Raw genomic sequence first — 15151 nt, forward strand, 5'->3', positions numbered from 1 at the left:
AAATACGCTTAACTTTATTTTACTAGAGTTTTTTTGTAATTGCTTGTAAATAAATCAAATAAAAACTTACTGAAAGTATTTTCTTTAAAGTTGTTTGTAAGGAAAATCGAGATTTCAATGTAGTTTCTTCACAATTTTCTCTTTGCCTCATGGAATCTCTTTCTCAAAAACTTAAATGTACTGTGGTTGTCGTTTCGATTTCGTTTCCCCTTTATAGCCCTGTTTTTTTAGCCATCTTTTCCCCAATTGCTTTTCCGTGTTTGCGTTATATTGAAGTGTGACAGCAGAAACGAATACACTCAGGCTAACAAATTGGCTTCAAGTTTTATGCGTCTTTCCTCTTTCTACTCGCCCGCGATTCGTGGCTCTGTTATGAAGCTCATCTCTATTATTTAAAATTTTATCTAAATTCATCTATATAGCTATGAAATGCTACCATATTAAGACATAACACGAGGTTTTCCTTTTGAATGCCTTCCTGGTGTTGTTTCAACGCGAGACGTTTTTCAAATCTTCCATTTCCATGTCTTCAACGACGCCACCCTCTGAAGTGGAGGGACGGTAGTTCACGAAACTTCCGGGCATTGCTGCGAGGCGGGACGGAGCATGATAGTCGATGGCCACATTAATTTTGCGTTTCCACTTCCGGGACAGAATGGCAAGTATAAGGAGAATGAAGACGAAGAGAAAAAACCCGCCAATGGAAAATCCCATGATAATCATAGGTTTCTTGTACCAGTCCTTGGTGGGTGCAGAAGCTGGAAACTTTGTCGTATCCGCTTTGGTGGATACAGTTGAAGTGCTCTTGTCAGCTATAGGAAAATAAAAGGCGATGTTATATGTACTGACTAGGACATTTCTGATGTACAGTCGAACCTCCATGTGCGACTTTTTCTCCTTCGACCATCCCCTGTTAGCGACCACCTTTTCAAAATGCCAATTTATTCCTCTTGTCGAATCATTTCTATCGGAACCTACTGTAGCACAGGTATCGTAAGCGACTAACTGTCCATGGCGATTGCTAACAATTCGCATAACCCGACCTCGCTGCAAGCGCTTGTTGGGAAACGAGTTATGCTATATCCCAATTTGTTATCAGGCATAAGAACATTTTCTTATATCTGATGTTGGCGACTGATTAAGGTTCTTCTTGACACTTTCGGTATGATCTACTATCACAAATTGGAAACGTATTGGACGCAATAAAAATCCTTTTTTATGAGTTCAAGAGATATTCTCTTGATGAGTTACTAGATGTTTACCTAAAGAAGGAGGTTTTGGGTCTATGGATGCATTTGTGCACGGAGTAAGCCTCTGACTTCAAGGTTTGACCATAAATTTAGACCCCTTTCTGGCAATCGCCTTTGTTTTGTATAAGTGATATGGGAAACACGGCTTCATGCGCTCAGGAAACTAAGGCTCGCTGTCCAATTGTTGACCAGTGTCTTCACTGAGAAGATTGTTATGTGTGACTAAGAGAAAACAAGAACTTGAGCATTATAATTCATGTTGCAAGGTTAAAAGTAATGTATATTACAGTATACTAATAATAATTATTATTATTCTCCCAGAGGCAATAATTATTATTATTATTCTCCCAGAAGCCGATGATATTACAGATGTGTAAGGGTAAAGAAATAACAATACCTTCCGTATTCACTACTGTAGTAATCTCCCTCGGAGTTTTAGTAACTGCTGACTCAGCAAAAACATTCACCGTGACGTCAATTTGGCGGGAACACGATGGCGTGCCGAGATCACGTGCAATAATCACCAGCCGATACTCTTTCTCCTTTAGTTTGCCGACAACCATCAGCTCACCACTTTTTTCCCCCACTCTGAATGCTCCGTCAAGGTTGCTTGCGTATGACAAACTATACCTCACTTCTCCGTTGAGCCCACTGTCTTGATCAGTAGCGGAAACCACTGTCAGAAAAGTTCCCGGATGAGTATTCTGTGAGATGTTAAACCATTTTGTGTGAAGAGAGTTAAAAACAGGACAGTTATCATTCACGTCAACAATGTGAACATACATGAACACGAAGCTTGACTTGCGCGGAGTTCCATTGTCTGAAACCACGATCTTCAGCTTAAACAGACGTGGAGATGAACTCTCGTAATCCAAAGCCGACGACGTAAAGATTTCGCCCGAAACGCTATCGATTGTAAAAGCTGGGCTGGCGTCATTGCCGTCATCCAACAAAAACAAAAGCTGTGCATTTCGACCTGAGTCGGCATCGCTCGCTTGAACTCGGAGAATTTTCGTTCCGATTGGACTGTTTTCCAACATTGACGCATTGTAAAACGGAGCAGCAAAACTCGGAGCGTGTAGGTTTGGTTTAGCTGTCGTGTTACACGCCGCACCGTCATATCCCGGATAGCACTCACAAGTATTCGGTAAAATACAATCTCCTTTGTTAGAACAGTGATTGAGATCGGAACAGTCCGCCTCACTGCATGCTGGCCCATGCCACAGAGGATCGCAGGCGCATGTGTCATAACCAGTACAAACGCCATGTCCTACAAAAAAATGCATTTTTTGTGTGAATACATGATAGATATGCAGCAACAATAATTAATTCATACATTTGTCTTTGTTTTCTGCTTAATAAAACGATAGATGGGACTAAAACTAGCTAGAGCACTGCAAAGATACATGTCTGTCACGCGCTGAATTTATCTTTGGCAAAAGAAGACGTATTACCAAGAATTTCATTCTTATGAAGTTTTTTCTATAAATCCTTGTGTTATAACCTTGGTCGTTTTTGCGCGCGTAGAACAACCAATAAGACATACCAAACGGATCTCTAAAGAGCTACTTCATCAGAGTGGATTTTAAGGTGGAATTTCAGACGCGTCTTCTAGCGGAGATAGAACTGAACGCGCCGCGCATCTTTTGACCGCTCGGGCGATGTTAGGTAGAGGTAAAGTCCAAATAAACCCTCTAAATTCAATGGTCACACGACACATCTCGGCAATACGCAGGGAGATTTGATCCACTAAATTAATAGGGATACATGCGCGACGACATAAAACTATCAAAATACACAGACAAACCATGGAGATGTGTTATGTGACCGTTGCTTTCAGAGGGTTTATTGTTAAGTCCATGTTCGAGCCAAATGGCCTGTGAGGCCAGTGAAAACCTCGTGTTTCTGGGAATTAAACAACAAGGAGTATTTTACAATTGCTACAGTTTCTTTACCTGAACAATAGTTAACGCCTTCACAAGACGCGTTTAAACAGTCGATCCCAGTATACCCCACATCACATTTACAGAAGTCTGCTTCTAAGCACTGACCATGTCCAGAACAATTGTTTACCAAAAGGCATGAGGCAACGCTGCAATTGACACCGCTAAAGCCGGCAAAACATCTGGAATTTAAAAGTAACAAAAAATATGACAAACAAAGTTAGAGCTTCAACTGAAAGGTCCATTATGATGAGATCAGACGAGAAGAGACAAAAGGAAACGTGTCGAACCGAGAGAAGGTAAGGGGAGGCCAGCGGAGGCGAGACAACACGAGGCATCGTGAGGTGGTAAAGTTTACCTGCAAGTGAGATTCCCGCCTTTTTCTTGCATACAAACTCCATTTCCACTACAGTTTCCAAGACTCCCGCAATCTACTACGTCACTACAGTTGACACCTTGGAATCCTGGGTAGCACTGGCAAGTGTCACTTGATACGCACTCGCCCTGACCTGAACATTGGTTGACGCCTGCGCAATCAGGAAGAGCGCAGCTGACTCCAGTCCAGCCCGGTTCGCAGTTGCATTCGTAGAGAGCAACGCAGCGCCCATGACCTGAAAACAGTGTTCAGTTGAGAAATGTTCAGTAATTCTTCCTGCACATTTAAAGAAAAACTTGGGGATTATGCACTCTATGGGTTGTTGTTAACTTTTATGTCAGAACAACAACACATTTTAGTTACTTTAAATATGATCAAATGTATATATGTATGGAGATCTGTTAAGGAAAACTTGTCAAGGAAGGACTCCTACCAGAGCAATGGTCGAGAGATCCACAGGAGAACTGGGTACAGTCTGCACCAGTCCACTCCTTCTGACATTTACATACGTCATAGTCGATACAGATGCCTCGTCCAGAGCAGTCAGACACATTGGAACAAGTTGGAACAATGGTACAATCACGGCCTTGCGATATAATAATAAAGAAAGATAAATAAATTGAATGATGTACAGGACAATGGTCTCACTGCTATTTAGCTTCCAAGTGTTGAATAAAAGAAATACACCAAGTGAGCCGTGCTTTGATAAGTCCTTTTGAACGACAATTTCAAATAATTATGTCAGCAGCAGTTTGGAATAACCTACCAATGTATCCGTCATGACAGCGACATTGATCTGTCCTCTGACATATTCCGTGGGTGGGACTTGTGCAGTTGTTGACGTTGAAGCACGTGGCTACAATATAATATTCAACTTGATTAAAGAAACGGCAAGTGATGGTTTTTAAATGGATTTTTAAGTTATTGTAGTAAGAATGCGGGTATGTGTATGCAAGGTGTATGTGGTGTCAGCACAGAAAGTGCTGGGGACGACAACACAACGCGGCTAGGGATCAGAACCTGTTCCTGATGCTTTTGTTTTCGGTCTTTCGCACGCTGTTACAATTCTACCATTTTTGAACAGCTGTGTATAAGGTGAAAACTGTGAAGGGTACGCGGTCAGTGTTTATTCTTTGAACTCACCTTTCTGTTCACAAGTAACGCCTTCCCAGCCATCCTCACATTCACAAAATCCTTTCACACATTTCCCGTGCTCTGCTGAACAGTCTGTGCAGTTACCTGGGTAAAAGAAATATTGAAGACACGAAGCTGATATATGAACAAATTACAATATAGGTATATTTTGTTCCAAGGTTATAATACTTGTTAAGAATTGTATAAAAGTGATACTTATCCTTCTGGTTTTCTGTGATGCATGTATACATTATATTTTACATTCAATACTACCTACCAAATTCACAACTGTCACCGGACCAACCAATCATACATTGACACGTGGAGTTGACACATCTTCCCTTCCCGGAACACTCATCCGGACAGTCTAAAAGCCAACAACCGAAAAATGAAATATATTTGCATAAAAAGGTGACTACACCGTACTTTAGTATAAACACTAAGGCATCTTAATTGCGTCTCTGCCTCCGGCAGTGATTGACTTTAAACTTGTGTAATTTTGTTCCCGTCATTGGCAATGTAGACGTCCACCACATACGAGCCAGAATGTTTTTAGCTGCTGTTTTTGTTTTTCTCTTAAATTTTGTTGTTGTTGTTGTTGTTGCAACAATACAATACAAATTTTATTTACAATTCCCAATCTCAATCTAAATTTCAAATCTGTAAACGGCATGTTATAGCCCTGGTCCAACTCTATCCTCGGGCCAAGTTTGGACTTATTCGGGGCATTTTGAAATTTCGGCGAAAATGGGCGTGACACCAGGGCCCAAATTTCGAAGAGCCATAACTTCGAGAAACTTTGATCGATTTCAAATCTGGAAACGGCATGTTATAGCCCGGATCCAACTCTATCAGCGAGCCACGTTTGGACTTTTGAGTGCTAATTACCTATTGTAATATTTAAAAATCAAATTGGAACAAGTTGTTTGTTGTTGTGTTGGTAGTGGCTTTGCTATTTGTACTCACCTTGCTTCAAAGTTTCTTGATCACTCAATGACGTGTCATTTGTGACGGCTACATCATAGATACAGCTTTTTAACATAGCATCTGTGAGTCCAAGTGACGAACATGCTGCAGTGGCTTTCTGCGATGTAATAGGCATACCAGATATTAAATTAGTAACTCGACTACAAAACTGCCTCTGCTTTGCTCTGATGAGTTGCATAAAAGATGTAAAAGAACGAAAAGTTTACAGGTAGTTTTCTTTGTTCTCAATCGCAACTCGGGAGATTTTTACAGATGGTAATTTCCAGCGAGTGCTTTGCGAGTATATAAAATAAATAAATAGATGCGAACGTGTTGCACCCCCACTGCGACTTACAGTGAGTGTTTTTGTTGCCAGTGTTGCGTTGTAAAGAGCAAGATAAATTGTCTCGCATAACATGGCCTTACTGACACGGTGCTATCCCGAGACTGCGTGACAATTGGAGGTTATCGCCTCACCCCCCCCCCCCCCCTCCCTCGCAGCATGCCACGCTGGCTATACCATCGCGAATCAATTGATTAATCAATCAATCATACTTTATTTAACGAGAGTAACACGTAATAGTTAAAAACCTAATAAATTTGTAGCCCTCAGAAATAAAGCAATAGTTAGAAATCTACTATAAACAATAATCTAATTAAAAATCTACTCAAAACCGAATTAAAATCGCAATGTAAAATTAAATCTAAAAGCTGAGCTAAAAGGTAAATTTCCCTACTTGTGCAATACAGTAAAACATTTTTTAAAATACAAATTAAAACTAGCAGTATATTAAAGGAGATACAACAAGTAACTTACCGCGATGATGACGTCACTGATACCCTCTAAAGAGTACACAGGAACAAAGTTAGGATCATTGTATGACGAGTCCATGACGTCATCACTGTGAAAGTTGGATGAATTCCACGACCATGTTCCTCGCAGGCCCGAGTTATTGTGAACAGCAGTTATACGCCCTAAAGAAGAAAGAACACAGTTCTTAATGTAAAAGCAATCTTGGAAACGGTTACATTTAAATCTTTAATTAGTAATATTAAAGCTCCACTTACAAGAATCAGCAAACGGAATAGGATCGTTATATTGCTGCCCATTAGGGCCCTTCAAGTCATTGGACGGGTCATTATCCATTACCCCACACAGCCCCTCTGTGTGGCCTTTAAACGCTGCTGTTGGTGTGAACAGCACATTCAGGTACTGGCGACCCATAACGTGACTGTGACGTACGTCGGTTGTGATTGTTAGGCCTGGAGAGAAATGAAAAGTTAACTTTAGAACGACCGGTATCGTTAGCATTGGATTATGGGTCCTTTGATGGCCATAGTCTTGGGAATGTCCTGAATTAAGGTGTGTTCCCTAACAACGTCGAATGTTGGGAACAGAATAGACAAGGCGCTAAACTGTATCTTCAGGGACCCAAGGGGCAGTTAGTAAGGACGAAATGAAGTAAACTCGGCAAAAATCGAAGCAACGAAAGTTTTCAAAAGGGGTTAAATGCGCCAAGGACGTCTCAACTGTGTGAACAGAAATTTACGGAGCTTGTTTCATCGTTGCAACATTTTACCTGAAAGTGATTGGAATAAAAAAAATACAAAAAAAGTTTCAGTAAGTGATTTCAAACGATATGACATAACTGCCCCATCAAATCTCATTAAGAATTCTCACAAACCTGACGCGTACTGTAATGATATGAGTACAATTCCTGTCTCGTCTGATTGCGAACTAAAAGTCTTCTGAATATCCATAACAACAGTTCCATTACTAAGCTTCATCTTCTGCCCGACATAAGCTGTTAAGTTAATCAGCCTTCCATCGATTCTGTAAAAACAAAAACAATCACAAACGGAAAAATAAGATAAAAAACAAACAGCGCACCACATGTTTATATAATTGCTACAATGTGGTTGATTCAGTTTTTTTTTTTCAGAACAGTGCAAAGTAGAACAGTGTTGTGTAGAAGTAGTTCTGAATCAGACCAACCACACAAGTGTTGCATATTTCAACTGTTATAAGTAAGAAAAGTGAAATATTAAGCTCCGCTAACTAAATTTATATATCTTATTATCTTAATCCGGAGATTTTTGGATGATTATTCCAAATTTCTGTTGTACTGAGTGAACAAATAACTGGTTCATTCGACATTTAAAAGTGAAGAATGTCAACTTTTTTAAATTACCAAGCAAAATAATGAGGATAATAATAACCTCAGTTTTGGAAATTCTTGATTGTCACTCGTGTTCACAGTCATGATTGCCAGCACACTTTGTCCCGCCTTTAAAGCCACACCTCCTGTCAGTGACGCTCGCTGGTAGGCAAAGAATCGGAACTGCATTCCAAAGTCATTGAAGAGAGATTTACAGCCCCAAAATTCTCCAATGCCGAAGTAATCATATTCGATTCCTGTAGAGGAAACACAGATGTTTATACCTCCGCACCACAAATCCCACTTGGTTCCCAAAAAAGCTGAAATCATTTTCTTTAAGCTATATTCAAAGTGAAGACTGAATTTCATTTTAAATAGAAGCAGACAGCTCACCGTCTAGTGTCTCTAGATGAGGATCGCCCCAGTTCCTCTGGGGCAGCCTTCTATCACAGCAAGTTCCAGTCCACCTGCCCGAGCAAGCACAGCGAGATCCGCAGTCGCTAGTAGCAACGGGCACGCCATTACCAGAACAGTCCGCTAAAATAAAATAACACAATTTATATTAAGGAAATTAACCTTTTTATGAAATTTACGGGGATTTCAAAAATTCGCGTCACCCTCTTTCGCGTTTATTTGCTTTATTGGGAATTTATTTTTCCTTCGATTCGCGTTAATTTAAGTCCCGTTAATTTCAAATACCTTAAATCACTGCATATGTAAAACAAAACTACGAAAACGATAACCTTGTTGCACTTGATTATAAAATAATTTTAAAGCCGCCTTTTTTATTTATTGTGATATATTTCGTTGCAAACCTCACCAGAACAAGGCTGTACGTCTGGTTGAGAACATCCTGGTCCTTTCCTTCCCACAACACAATTCGGGGGCTCACCACACGGTGGATGATCTGGACATTCGTAACGACTGTTTACAATAACAGGTTTCTTTCCATTCGGGCATTCCCTTAAAGTAAGGTACGATAATACGGTTGGTAAAAAATAGCTATAAAAAGCAAAAAGGGGAAAAATGCACAATGTATCTTCTTGCTAACTTTACAGGATGTTACCCTTTTCTATAAGAGTATTACATCAAATTGAAGCACTGTATATATTGTGTGTCAAGTTAGAGTAAAAGTCTGCGTTCGGGGCTTATGGTCGTCCAACAGACCGATGGTACTTTTCTCCAGGTTCCGAAACTTATCGGTTTAGTAAAGATTCTCGCCCAAACTTAAGAATGTAACGCAGTGACTCCTCCAAGGCTCGAACCTAGATCGCCCAGTCACAGTCCAGCGCGCTTACTAATGCCACTGCACTTCCTGGAACATATTGAGCAAACAATTCGTAAAAACGACATTAAAAAACTTTCAAACTTACGGAGGACAGTTACAGTTTCCAGTCTCATCAATAAATCCCTTTTTACCGTCAGCGCATTCACAAGGGGGAGGGGTGGGTGTAGGAGTTGGAGTAGCTGTAGGAGTGGGAGTAGGTGAAGTTGCAGTACTTCCGGTTGTACCAGTACTGGTTACCGTTGTACTTCCGGTTGTTGTCGGTGGTGGTGTTGTGGGACATCCACAGGCAGGCTGAAATGAAACAAGTAAAAAACATTGATGCACGGGCCATACGTCAACATTTTCATGATTGGAGTCAAACTCACAGATTTAATTATAGGAATTTGGTCCTTGTCTTAATTTAGTCGAGTTAAAATATATCAATATGGTGTAACTTGTTTGCCGGACTTCAAGTGTAAGATTAGCGGACAGTAAGAAGACCAAATGCTTAAAAAAATGCAAAGATGCAAATGCTAGCAAGTGCGAGGAATAAACAGAAAAGACTTACCTTGGAATTTCCACAAGGTAAGCAAGTACTGAAAACAGAACAAAAAACATTCGGCTGAGTATATTATAACAGAGTCCCAAATTTAACGTTCTGTTTGACTCTGCAACTCTTCAATTGATACTGAACTGTCAGATGATAAAGTTCAGATTTAAGTCTCGCCTGCTCAGTAAATAGAGGGTCCAGAAAATGGGGGAGAATAAATCCCATTTTCCAGACTATTGTTTTCCCCAATTTCCCCATTCCCAGTACCAGTTCCACTGTTTTTTTGTTTGTTATTCCCAATCCCAGTGACCCAAATACATTTACCCAGTTAACGTTTTACTTCTTCAGGCCCCTTTAAATAGGTGTTCCTCTTTACGCACTCGATCGATTCGCGAGTTCTGAGCCTCCTTTCACTTTCAAAAATTCTTTCCTTGTAAATTCTGTCAACATAAATGAAAAGCTTATCGCAATTCAATAATTTAGAAATAAGATCACATAGTTCAATTTTTTTTTACTATTGACACCTCAACCCAGTCAAAGTTTTTTGAGTAGTAGGCAAGATGGCTAGAGTAGTAGGCAGCAGAGGCCACAAGCTTGTTTGGACGCCGTCTTTTTTTAAATTAAATGTCATCAGCACGATAACATCCACTTACAGCAATATTTGTTGCTAAAATAATTATTTTGAGGTAGCATTGTGTTGTTTTTAAACAAAACATAGCTTATACCATTGCTATGGTAACGTGCTTTCTCAAGAATATTAATTCCACACTTTTGTTCAACAATGGTTTTTGGAGGCGACGTGGCTGAATAGTTTTGCTTGTTGGATTTTTGGCGTTGAATTATTTTAAGAAGTAAAATTATTTAGGCATTTGTATTTGAAATCTGATTCCTGGTTCAAATCGTTCGCCTTACTCTTGACCAACTGGTCAGACTCCCACTAGGGATATTCTTGAATCCTTCGAGTTTCTGTTCTATCTACAATATTATTTGTTTGTATCCAGTGTCTTCGGTTAGCAAAGATGGCGGATTCAAGATGGCGGCTCTAATGACTCACGTGACGTCATATGATCTTGTAGAGTAAGCTAAGGGCTTTCTTCTCAGTGCAAAATAATTTCGCTACGCTTTAATATAACGAAAACTCCGAGGAGGTGTTCCATCCACCCCCCCCCCCCCCTTGTACGATGGTTGGGGGGGTATGAGTTTGCTTTTACGTTTTATTTCTCCTAAGGGGGGATGTCTGTTTAATACAATTATTGATTAGCATTGAGAGTTGCAGTATACAGAATAGGTGCTGTCGATGTTAAACCAACCTTTTTTTGTCCCCAAACCCGTGCAGCTTAGCAGTCAAAGCTCCCAACTCATAATTCACTTTTCCGAAGCCAATCTCCACTTTCCCAACAAGTTCCAAAAAACCACCTTCAATGGATAACTCATTGGGTTTTCTGCTGTTCTTTTTCAGACATTCGTCGACGCAGGTTGCATAAGTGAGTTTTACTATGTAGGGAGCCTCAATGCTGAGTCGAAGAATTGAGTAATCACCGGTACTTGAGCTAATGCCATTATTGAGACCAACTGCAGTGGAGAGAAAATTAAAATATCTGCCGTCAATCCAGGTTTGTAGAACTCGAAAATAACATAAAACACAATACGACAACTGGCTTTTTTTTAAGTATAAACTGCTATCCACTCGCAGGTTCCTCGTGAAACTAAAGGGTTTTTTTAACAGTCAAGTGAGGTCTAAAGTGGTGTTTGGGGTGGGTGACCATCATAATACGAAGGATGGGGGGGAGATCCAGTCACACATGGCCTAAATAGCCCGAAGTGTTTTTGGACGCTTACTTCTTGCCCAAATGCGTGAATTTGTACTCTTCCGGGAATGTATTTTTTTCGTATTTCGGTTTTCATAGCTGTGTTTTTTGAAACTGTAGCCCAGAAGTTGCCCAGTTAAACAAGGAGACGACAAATACACAACGTGTTACTTACGGATTTTTTTGAACAATTTGTTGAACTTATTCACCATCTTTTTCAGAAATTTTGGCAGTGACGGTACCCTGAGTGTGACTCTAGGAGCGAATCGAGATTCCACTGATACTTCAAATTGAACGTTAGGCTGTTTTTTGACAATGCGACGTTCAATCTCGTACTGAAAACAAAACAAAATAATTACATCTTTGTCAGTTTTAAAGTGAATAAAGGTAATGGTGTGATTTGGGCGTGTTGGTTGGATTTAGTTACTATATTTCCTCGTAGCGCCTATTTCAAATGTTTGGTTTTTACTTCGCTGTCATTTTATATGATTGGACTATCTTTGCCAGTTTTATATCAATTGATTTTGGCAATACACCTAGAGCAATTTCGCTTTGTCTAACTTCATTAGTTGAAGCTCAACTGGAATAAGTCTCTTATAAATTTCCATGACGCTTACGTTGAGCTGTGTTATTATACATTTTTTAACATGACACTCATGACAACTTAAATAAAATGAGTATGATAAAGCAACTGACGAAATAACATCCATTTTATATAGCAGGAGACAGGAAAAGAGAGGCTCGGTAAACTTACTTCTCCCGCCAACGTATCCTCTCTCTCTGGGGCGGCGAGGCTCCCATATTTGGAATAAGTATAGGTATGTCCTGTGGGATTGGGTATGTTCTTTATTATGAGGTTATCAGACCTTAAAAGGGTGTTCCATGTGCGTCTTTTGGCTTAGTGATCCCTTGGGATCCTTAGGTAGGGTTATCGATTGAATGAATTACATTGCTTAAATGTCCAGCTAAACGAGAAAGTTTGGTCTGATAAAACTGATTACCTGTTAAACCTTCTATGCTACAGAAAAGAGTAAAAGAATGGCCCTTAAAAAGGTATCAATTTTCGATTTTTTGTCCTTGTAAAGGGTCAGAGATTACGATCGTTTGTGGCAAATGCCTATACTATTTTAATGGGAGTTCCCCCTCCTCTTCTTCGTCACTCTTTTCATTGATTTTTTATTTTTGTTTTGCATTTTATTCAGTTTACATTACTTTTCAGTACTCACATCAGGCTTGATGATCTGGCATCCACCAAACAGTGTGCAGGAGCCACCCATTCTTAACCGAGCTGAGCTCTTTAGTGTCGTGGTGACATAAGCCCTTCCCTGGTTAACCGTAACAGCAAAAACGACAGTGTAAAATGTGTGTACGTAAATAAAATAATTTTTTAAAACAACAAAAACAGGCAACAAAAACTGCTTTGTAGGCAAACATGCGCATAACTGTTTTGAGTTCACATATAGGTATCTGACTTTAAATTCTGACTAACAGAGGTCTTACCACAACATTCCCGGTTGTTTGGAAGTACAGATCGAAGAAGAAAGCACACGGAATGCACAAGAAATTGATACGGATGCAAAAAGTTCGTCCTAACTGAACTGGATCCACAATTGAACGCTTTTTGTGGAAATGATGTTGTTTACTATAAAGAGAAAAAAGACACGATCAACACTTTCACAAATTCCACTTCTACCATTACTACTTCCGCAACCACTAGAAGTGATCCACAGGAAGTTAGTCACATTAGTCGGCCACCTCTCTATTACGGACACTCTTCGATGTTCCAACAAAATTCTCATATACTTTCTTTAGAAAACTATAAAACGGACCCTCTCTAATACGGAGAACGGAAACTAAATCTCGGACCCAGCGAATAAATTCATATAAACTTAACCTTTTTATTACGGACACTTCGGTGATCAGGCGATGATAGTTTGTGTTCCTGATGCAATTTCATGTTTGTGGTTACAAAAACAACACTGTAACGCTTTATTTATCCTTGACGTTTTCGTATTTGTGCTTAGTACAGTGGTAATTTTTTACCCTGCAGAATTGCGTTGCAGAACATTTCGAGTAACTAAATACTTTAAGCTGTCAATGAAGTCAAAGTGGTGCCCTCTATAAAAAAGCACCTCTCTAATACGACCACTTTGCTCTGTCCCTTCGGTGCCCGTATTAGAGACGTTCAACTGTATATCATTTTTGGCAGAAGAAGAAAAAACACCCCTAGCGAGTATGTTACCTCTTTCCTAGATGTACGTTAAAAATGCATCCCTTTCTGAAGGTTTCATTTGAGTGAACCCAAGAGTAAGAAAAAGCCCCGGGCAATATATTAACCCCGACAATGACAAAAACATAAGTGACAAATCTTTAGTACTACACCGTAACGCTGACCTCGCTTCGATTCCTAATGTCACCTCAGCATCGTATGTTGCTTTACCAACCATCTCCAATCCAATTAATGCGTCTTTAGCTTTTAGGTTTCCGTTGTTATCACGTCTGGTAAACATGCCCATGGATATAATAAAGTCTGCATACATTGTGAACGTCTCCTTGATATTTATATAACCATTTCGAAGCTGGACACAAAATCAAACAAGTATGTAAATAAGTATGAAAGAAGCGCATTACTTTATAGCGAACAAGTCAGTCAGTCAGTCAGTCAATTAATCAGTCCGTTAGTTAGACAGACAATCAGCCAGTCAGGAGGTCAGTCACAGGGTGCGTCGCATTGCTTGTTGTCGGTCAGTTACTGACTGACACACTGGCCCTTAACTTCAATCTCCTTTTTTTCTCTTACTTGGGCATCGCTTGGGCAAGTACTCACCGATAACTTTGCTTCCGTTTGACGACTCTTACTAAATGTTATTTTCTTATTCAGGATGTCCCTCTTGTGCCTTCTGTGTTCCTTGTGTAGTTGGTCTAAACTTACGATGGTAACAGCTGTGCCGTTTAAAACAGACTGAACTTGAAGAACTTCAATCAGCATAAAGTCTTTAGTAACGTGTGATTTCACCACCTACAAAAAATTGGTAATGTTTAAGTCAGATGTAAGAAGGTCACTCCAATGCAAGTGACCGGAGTATTTTGTCCTTAAGTATATAAGGCACTGCAGGAACCTCCGACACAATGGTTTGTCTCAACCAATTGTTAAATTGTTAATATGTACCTCATGACTCTTAATTTGCCATCAAGGCTCGTTTACACTCTTTTCAAACATATGTTAACTTTGGAACGGTTTCGCCTGGTGTGAATATTCTTTTCATACTTGCATGCTGCTCTAAGAAATTGGGAATTTATTCCCAAGAAACCTTTAAGGTATACAGTTCAAACGCGAGACTTGGAGGTGAAACAAGAGCTAATTTTTTAAAGTACCTAAGCCACTTTTCGACCGCTTTTCGCGAGATGAAAGCCAGCTTACAGGAGTTCAGATTGGATCACAGTACTATTACACTGAGAAGAAGTGATTGGCTTGGTGCAACTACTTAGGAATTGTTATCGAAAAAGGATGAAGTAGTTTAATTCAATTGGATTTAGTAAAAATTAAAACAAGTTTCCTTTTTACCTTTGCAATAAAGGGATGACTTCTCCTTCCAATAATGGAATCATTAACTGATATCTGTTGTTGACCGTCAGGTTCTGATATTATCAAACCATAACTGTTATCGCCCCCGGTACAGATCACGTCATCATCAGAT

At 39.7% G+C, this 15151-nt stretch overlaps 1 protein-coding gene across 1 annotated transcript in view; it reads right to left on the reverse strand.

The window, feature by feature from the left end:
* Window positions 1-489: 489 nt before the first annotated feature.
* The window catches only part of LOC144667355 (uncharacterized), a 19585-nt gene continuing 4923 nt past the window's right edge, over window positions 490-15151 (reverse strand). Inside the window, exons 5-28 of the mRNA XM_078528740.1 lie at window positions 15019-15092; window positions 14281-14472; window positions 13848-14032; window positions 12954-13095; window positions 12680-12778; window positions 11629-11788; window positions 10956-11217; window positions 9664-9691; window positions 9202-9407; window positions 8649-8791; window positions 8222-8365; window positions 7890-8085; window positions 7355-7503; window positions 6738-6932; window positions 6487-6644; window positions 5670-5787; window positions 4981-5070; window positions 4713-4808; window positions 4336-4425; window positions 4003-4155; window positions 3552-3804; window positions 3206-3375; window positions 1648-2520; window positions 490-812 (exon numbers count right to left, since the gene is read on the reverse strand). Of these exons, the coding sequence (XP_078384866.1) occupies window positions 490-812; window positions 1648-2520; window positions 3206-3375; window positions 3552-3804; window positions 4003-4155; window positions 4336-4425; window positions 4713-4808; window positions 4981-5070; window positions 5670-5787; window positions 6487-6644; window positions 6738-6932; window positions 7355-7503; window positions 7890-8085; window positions 8222-8365; window positions 8649-8791; window positions 9202-9407; window positions 9664-9691; window positions 10956-11217; window positions 11629-11788; window positions 12680-12778; window positions 12954-13095; window positions 13848-14032; window positions 14281-14472; window positions 15019-15092 (4499 nt within the window). The remainder of the gene's footprint in view (window positions 813-1647; window positions 2521-3205; window positions 3376-3551; window positions 3805-4002; window positions 4156-4335; window positions 4426-4712; window positions 4809-4980; window positions 5071-5669; window positions 5788-6486; window positions 6645-6737; window positions 6933-7354; window positions 7504-7889; window positions 8086-8221; window positions 8366-8648; window positions 8792-9201; window positions 9408-9663; window positions 9692-10955; window positions 11218-11628; window positions 11789-12679; window positions 12779-12953; window positions 13096-13847; window positions 14033-14280; window positions 14473-15018; window positions 15093-15151) is intronic.

The sequence above is a fragment of the Oculina patagonica genome, chromosome 10 (genome assembly GCF_052425735.1).
Source record: "Oculina patagonica isolate OP01 chromosome 10, crgOcupat, whole genome shotgun sequence".
NCBI classification, from domain to species: domain Eukaryota; kingdom Metazoa; phylum Cnidaria; class Anthozoa; order Scleractinia; family Oculinidae; genus Oculina; species Oculina patagonica.